The following is a 7,833-nucleotide window of genomic DNA, read 5'->3' on the forward strand; positions in this document are numbered from 1 at the left end:
CGAAGGCAGGAGCTAAGAGCCTCCTCTGGGTCTCCCATGTGGGGGTAGGGGCCAAAGCACTTGGTCCATCCTTCACTGTTTTCCCAGGTCATAGCAGAGTGCTGGATCAGAAGTGGAGCACTTGTGAGCAGAACCGGTGCCCATATGGGATGCCAGCACCAGAGGAGGCAGCTTCCACCTGCTATACCACAGTGCCAGCCACAACAGAAATTTAATTCGACAGCACTTGACTCTAGAGGTCCAAGATCAAGGTGTCATCATGGTTGGTTCCCTCTGAGGGCAGGATGTTTTAAGCCTTTCTGGCTGGCAGATGTCTCGACATCTTCCTGTATCTTCAAGGTATCTTCCTTTAGTATCTGTGTCCAAATGTCTTCTTCCTATAAGGATACCATCACATAGGATTAAGGAATGCAACCAACTCATTTTAATTTAATCATATCTATAAAAATCCTATCGCCAAATACAGTTGCATTCTGAAGTACTGACAGGTTAGGATTCCAACATGAGTTGTTTACTTTTTAAACACAGAAAAGCTGAATCAAGGCAGACTGGCTGACACAGAGTCTGTTCCATAGAATGCAACACTTACATGCGTGTATGTAGGCTTTTGTCTCTGGAATATTAGTGCTTGTACCAATCAGCCCTCATTCACAGGAGTAGCGGGTAAATATTTTTGCCAATGAATCAGAGTGGGAAATGTCACAGTGGCTTCCACCCCTTGGTTCTGGGACACCAGGGTAGGGCAGAAATGACGCTTCAGATAGGTTCGTGAACATCAGAGTTCAAACCTCCACAAGCACTGCCTCATAAATGGTACTTGTCACTGAGTCTTCACAAGGCCATTCTCGGTTCTTTCATTCCAGGTGATTAAACTTTTGTAAAGCTGTGGATCCTGAAAACATGCCCACTGACTTGAATACTTCTTGTAAAAAGTACTGCTCAATCACTCCAAATGATATGTGGGGTACTGTGATGGGGGAAGAAACCATCAATCAGGGTGATTGCAGCCCTGGTAGATGTTCAACAGGGTTTGATGGCATGACTAGATTGTACTGATCTCTAGTGGATTGAGGTCAGAAATCTTACTAAGTAGGACAGCCCACTACACCAAAGTACGAACTAACCAATCAACCATGCCAACATTGAGAAGTACTGTTCCAAACATGAGTGAGTTCGCAAAGAACCCAACTGAAGTGTGACCAAGAGAAAATGATTGCTCATCACTATTTCCTCCTTCTTTCCTCCCTCTTTCCCTCCATCCCTTCCTTTTTTTTTAAAGGTTATTTGAAAGACAGGGGTCCAGAGAGAGAGAGAAAGAGACAGAGAGAGGTCTTCCACTTCCTGATTAATTCCCCAATGGCCACAATGGCTGGAGCTGGGCCAGTTTGAAGCCTGGAGCTTCATCTGAGTCTTCCAGGTGGGTGCAGGGGCAGAGAGACAGAGGAAGACAGAAAGATCTTCTTTCTGCTGATTCACTCCCCAAATGGCCACAAGAGTTGGGGTTAGGCCGAGCTGAAGTCAGGAGCCTGGAATTCCACCCAGGTTTCCCAATGTGCAGCAGGGACCTAAGCACTTGGGGCATCTTCTGCTTTTCCAGGCACATCTGCAGGGAGCTGGATTGGGAGTGGAGCAGATAGAACTCTAGCTAGGTATATGGGATGCTAGCATTGCAGGCAGTGGCTTAACCTACTGTACCACAACACCGGCCCCATTTTACATAGTGTTTAATTATAAAACCACTTTTGCAGTTTTAATTTATTTATTCCAAAGGTAAAGTGATGTGTGCGAGGGACTAGAGGAAGGAAGAGAGGAGGGAGGGAAGGAGGGAGAGAGATGGATTGATCCTCTTTCTATTGATTCACTCCCCAGATGCCTACTGCTGCTGAGGCTGGGCCAGGCTGAAGCCAGGAGGCAGGACATCCATCCAGTTCTCTTACGTGGGTGGCAGGAACCCAAGTCCTGCAGCCAGTATCTACTGTCTCCCAGAATGTGTATTAGCAGGAAGCTGACTCAGAAGCAGAGGTGGCATTCAATCCCGGGAACTCCAAGAGGGGATGCAAACACCCCAAGCAGTGTCTTAACCCACTGAGCCACAGTGCCTGTCCTCATCATATCATTAACTGCATTGCTCATGTAAGCCTGAAGTTCTACCTTGCAGCTCCTGGGAGGATATGGAAATACAGTTGCTTGCTAGGTAGCAAATTGTTCCAGTGAGGAGTTACAAACACACATGGAAGCCAGTTAATGGTACTTGCATTGTTTCGGTATTTATTTCAATAAGCTTACAAAACAGACATATGTGAGTTCAAGAAGCTTAAAATTATAATTAAAATCCTTTAAATAAATACACACACACACACACACACAGACACACACACAGACACACACACAGACACACACACACACACCCCAGCAGCAGCATCAGCAAAATAAAACCTAGGTACTCTACACACTATGATTGTGCTTCTCAAAAGTTCATGGGCATCATAATGTCCATCAGATTTCTGGTCCACATTTGCAGTTTCTGAGTCAGTTGGATTGGAGAGGTCTCAAAATTGTCATTTCTGATCAGATCCTCTTTGCTGCTGTGACATTGATTGCACAGCAACACTTGGAAAACGACTGCATTAGAACATGACAAGTGCCATTTTAATCTTGTAGGAGAGAATCATGCAACCTAGCCTGAGTTATGTATGAGTCTTGTGGATCTTCCATCTTATTTTATATAAGACGATTTATTGATGTAAAAGGCACAACAGAGAGAATGAGAGCGATCTTTCATCCACTGGCTCACTCCCCAAAAGGCCCCAACAGCCAGGGCTGGGCCATGCTGAAGCCAGGAGCCAGGAACTCCACTGTGGTCTCCCACATGTGTGGCAGAGGCTCAAGGACGCAGGCCGTCTTCTGTTGCTTTCCCGAGCACATTAGTAAGAATGCTGGATCAGAAGCAGAGGTATTGGACCTCAAACTGGCACTCCAGGATAGGCTACATGCTTCCCAAGGGGTGGCTGAAGCAGCTGTGCCACTCCACCAGCCTGGCATTCGCACCACAAGACCAGCCCCTGATCTTTGTCCTGAGCTCCTTGTATCTTCAGGAGCCCTCTTATTCTCCTGGAAGGAACACCTCTTCCTGTTGGCTGGTTAGCTGGGACTTCTCTGCCTTGCTCACAAGTGCCTCAAAAATGTCATTGTGCATGTAAAAAAAGATGTACCCACTGTGAAGCCTTGCCTCCTGCACCATGGCCTCTGGGATTTCTGCCACCCTCAGATCACTATACGTGAACCAGGCCTGCTTCTGAAAGTCATACACGTCGCTGATGTAATGGCCTGCACACGGGGAGTTCCCTATGTGGCTGATGACGCTGATCAGTCGGTAAGAATGAAGAGCATCTCCCATTTGCATGCTTCCTTTTGGTTCCTTGACTTTAGATATGGTTTTCTCCATGCCCACGATGTCTTTGGTAACAGATTCGTGCAGCTGCTCAACCACGCCTCTCAATCCTTCTGAAATCTTGTGTTTTTCGTAGTCACAAAGATCTTTTGAAGACTCACTAACATGATCAAAATCTAACTCTACCAATGTACTGGTTTTCTCATCGTCCTTGGGTTCTGGATTTTCAGGCTCCTCTTGACAATAAACTTCTTCAAGTCCTCTGTCTGGGTTGTTTATAGGATTACTTTCATCTTCACAGATCATAAGAAGAGAGATGTCTCCCTGATCCATCACTGAGGCAGCTGCCAGCATCTCCATTTCTCTGACTTCCCTATCTCTTGCGTTGCCCAGTTTGGACTCCAGATTTGAGCCACTTGCTAGGTCACTCTGCTGCTGCTCCTTTGGCCTGGCTTGCCAAATTCTCTGAGGTGTGTTTTGTTCAGCATCTTCGTCTGGTGCAACATGCAGAACTGAAGAGTCACTGGATTGCCAGGTCAGCTTCACAGATGATGTGCATGGGCTGACTCTCTCAGAATTAACCTCTTGGGTGAGGTTCAGTACTTCGGGGTCCAACACAGGTGCATTACTATCCAAGGGAAGTGGTGGTCTGGTGTCTTCATTGCAATTAGAGGATAAACTCAAATATTTGGGAATAAGAACTTGTTGGTCATCCTTCATTAGCGCGTAAGTGTCACTCAAACTGTAGCGTTTCAGATGAACAATGAAGACTCTGGGTAGCCTGCCAAATTTATGCATCACCACAGCCTTCTTGTGGTTACACATTTCACAGAGGCGCTCACATTCTTCTGTTGTAAAGAAAAGATCAAAACAATTTTGAAGGGACAAAGGAGATGCTTTTGGTTTTGGGTGTAGGTTGATGGAGATACAATTACCAGGCTCTATCACGACAACAACTTGACCACAGGCTTTGCAAATCACGTAGTCCTGCAATTCAAATTCAAAATTGGAAGCAACTGGACAAACAAACACTTTGGTGGCAGCATCACCAGCAAACAACTCTGGAGGTGAATTTTCATCTCCAGCCTCCCTCCTCGTTTTCCAAATGGTGTTTACTTTTTCAAAATCGCCTTTCAGCTGGTCTAAACACTGACATAAGAATTCATGAGCATCGTTCTGCATGTTGCCCGAGAATATTTCTGCAACAGCTGAGATAGCATTTTTAATATCTCTGAGTAGGTCTTGGCTAGTCTCTAGATTACAAATATCTTTCAAAGCAAGCAACATACTTAAAGGCATGATAAGCACGTCAGAAGGAATGTTCTCCCATGGAATACCTTGTCCTAGTAAGCCATCAGCAAATGATGGAATTGCATAGAGTGACTGTAAAATTGAGTTCATGTAACAGGTGTTTCCCAAATTGGGGAAGCCCTGCTGCAGTTGCTCTGGGTGAGAGTCAAGGCACAATTGGTCTTGATCGTGTTGTGGGTCGTCCTGGGCACGTTCTGGTACCGATGGCAATAGCAGACTTTTGTCAGACACACTCTGAGGAGAAAGAACAGTCTCATCCAGGGGAGAATTTCCAGGAGAGGTGGTCCTGAGGGAAGGTCCATGTTTCGAACTTCCATCCTTTGCTAGATCTTTCAAGGAATCTTTCTTGAATTTCTTGCTTGGCACACTCTCATTTTCTTCCAGGAAGCCTTCATTCGTATCTAGACTGGACGACAGTGTTGGTTTTCTCTTCCTATCTTTCTTTTCTGGTAACCCTTGTTTGGCAAGCATTGGCGATTTGCCCAGCAACTGCTGGGGGAACGTTGTTCCACTTCCTTCTTCTGTAGTGAAGGTCTCGGCACTTGGCACACGACATACATTGGAAGATGGAGTTTTGTCAGGCTCTGTGTACCCATTCATGCTCTCCATGACACCCCAATAACTTTCCGATTTAATGGGCCACTGATGTTTGTTCTGACGAATGATGTCCAGCAAGATCTGCAACCGTTCAGTATGTGTGCGAGAGAGTTTGCCAAGACACAGGTTTTGTTCCAGAAGGTCAGATACAGGCCATTTTGTCTTTCTCCATAATGTCTAAAACATTCTAGAATATTAATGTCTAGGGAAAATCCTCTTATCTATAGGTTTTCCACCTTGAAACATGAAAATCAGTTGAATATCCTTTTCCCTTTCCACTGTTTGTGTGATGGGTTCTTTCAACGTACTAGGTCCAGTCCTCTTGTTCCACGTCTGCACAAAACCATGCACTTTGTGAGGGGATGTTCTTTGTTTACAAATACAACGCATGTACCCTAAAGAAAAAGACACACGGACATTTTAATAGAAATGTAGCTACAGTGGGGACTTGAGTAAATGCTGAGCATGCAAGCAGCCATTTCATGCAAGGAGTATGAAAACAGAATTAAGATGGTGAGATTTTCATGAAAATTGAGGAGGGTAGGCGAAGAGAAACATGAAGAGAGAGACACAGCATAATGCAGACCCTCCAAGGTAGCACATGAGGTTCAATTATTTGGGACTCTACCACCTGTGTGGAAACGTGCACTAGTTCTGGGCTCCTGGCTTTAGCCTGGCCCAGCCCTGATGGTTGCAGGCATTTGAGGACTGAACCAGTAGATGGAAGATCTCTCTCTCTGCCTTCCAAATGCAATGAAAATTTAAAATGACTTTCTTAATTCTTCTCCCTCCCCTCACCCATTTGCCTATGTCTTTCTAAGCAGCCTAGAATGTCTGTGTCTTTCCAACATTCTGATGTCAGAAAAAGCAAATGAAAAAAAAAATTCAAAGGAAACTACAGAAAAAAAGATATTACCTGTTGTCCATTCTCAGTTCCGGCCAAAGACACTTGAGTCAGAATTCAAGGGAATTGACTCTTTGGAGAGTTGTCTGTGGCCACACTGCAAGTAGAATCCTGAGTGCCAAGGCTGCTGAAAGAAAAATAGGAAATCTCAAAAAGTGAGTTTTATGTCATCACCAGTGGATTCCCAACCACATCTTCTGTTGTTTGATTTCACTATCTGGTAGAAAGCAAATGCAGAGGCTAGTGTTTTGGCATAGTGGGTTAAACCACCACATGCAACACCAGCATCCTCTATGGGTGCCACTTTGAGACCCAGCTGCTCCACTTCCAATCTAGCTCCCTGCTGGTGCGCCTGAGAAGGGAGAAAAAGATGGCCCAAGTGTTTGGGCTCCTGCACCCACACCACGGGTGGGATCTGGAAGAGGCTCTGGGCTCCTGGCTTCAGCCTGCCCCAGCCCTGGCCCCCATGGCCCTCTGGGAAGAGAACCAGTGGATGGAGGAGCTCTGTTTCTCCCTCTCTGTGTAACTGTGCCTGTCAAATAAATAAAAGTTTGTAAAGACAAGAAAGCAAATGGCAATGCAACACCCTCCAATGACTTTTTTTTGTACATTTTTTTCAGATACACCTGATGAATTTTCACAACTTCCTTTTTTTCTTAATTTTTCTTCATTTTTTATTTTTGACATGCTGATATAGACAGAGAGAGAGAGAGAGAGAGAGAGAGAGAGAGAGAGAGAGAGAGAAAGGTCTTCCTTTTCCGTTGGTTCAGCCCCCAAATTGCCAATACAGCCAGCACACTGAGCTGATCCGAAGCCAGCAGCCAGGTGCTTCCTCCTGGTCTCCCATGCAGGTGTAGGGCCCAAGCTCTTGTGCCATCCTCCATGGCCTTCCACGCCACAGCAGAGAGCTGGACTGGAAGAGGAGCAACCAAGAGAGAATCCGGCGCTCCAACCGGGACTAGAACCCAGGGTTCCAGTGCTGCAGGGACAGGATTAGCCTAGTGACCCCAGGCACCTGGCGCTCAAATGTCTTAAAAGTTGATTAAACCAAGGAGGAAATCCAGTGTGATAATGAGATTACCTCCAAATACCTTTCTAAATCCAGCCCTTCCCAATCACATAGATTGGATTAATACAGCCACAGTCTTGGTGGTGAGGAGATTTTTGGAGCTCTGCCACAATTAGAATTTTAAAATTTATGTATTTATTTGAAAGACCTAGAACTTTAAGCATGTTTGCTTCTTGTTGTTGTTTTTTTCTGTTGAGAAACAGGCAACAAGGAGGATACACTATGATCACACAATATACATTCCAGCTGCTAGAAGTCAGAGACTGGTTTCTTATTTACTGCTCTTGGAACAGGAAGCTTGAAACTCAAGTTTCCTGGGTCTTAGTGTCACATAAGTGAAACGGGATTGCAACAACAGCACTGTTGTGATCATAAAACTGCACCACAACAAAACACACAACCCAGTTAAGAGGTGGGCCAAGGGCTTAAACTGACATTTTCAAAAGAGGATATCCAAATGGCCAACAGACACATGAAGAAATGTTCAGGATCACTAGCCATCAGGGAAATGCAAATCAAACCACAATGAGGAGACATCTCTCCCTCCCCTGGTAAGAATGG

At 45.3% G+C, this 7,833-nt stretch overlaps 1 protein-coding gene across 1 annotated transcript; it reads right to left on the reverse strand.

Moving 5' to 3' along the window:
- Window positions 1-2,338: 2,338 nt before the first annotated feature.
- Window positions 2,339-6,330, reverse strand: LOC127486157 (ubiquitin carboxyl-terminal hydrolase 29-like). The gene is made up of 2 exons (XM_070063326.2): window positions 6,216-6,330; window positions 2,339-5,694 (listed from the first exon to the last, which is right to left on the reverse strand). The coding sequence occupies exon 2, from the start codon at window positions 5,309-5,311 to the stop codon at window positions 3,104-3,106; it is 2,208 nt and encodes a 735-aa protein (XP_069919427.1). The 5' UTR covers window positions 5,312-5,694; window positions 6,216-6,330; the 3' UTR covers window positions 2,339-3,103.
- Window positions 6,331-7,833: the final 1,503 nt, after the last annotated feature.

This window comes from Oryctolagus cuniculus, chromosome 18, assembly GCF_051225735.1.
Source record: "Oryctolagus cuniculus isolate XC-2025 breed Fujian yellow rabbit chromosome 18, ASM5122573v1, whole genome shotgun sequence".
In the NCBI taxonomy this organism is placed as follows: Eukaryota; Metazoa; Chordata; class Mammalia; order Lagomorpha; family Leporidae; genus Oryctolagus; species Oryctolagus cuniculus.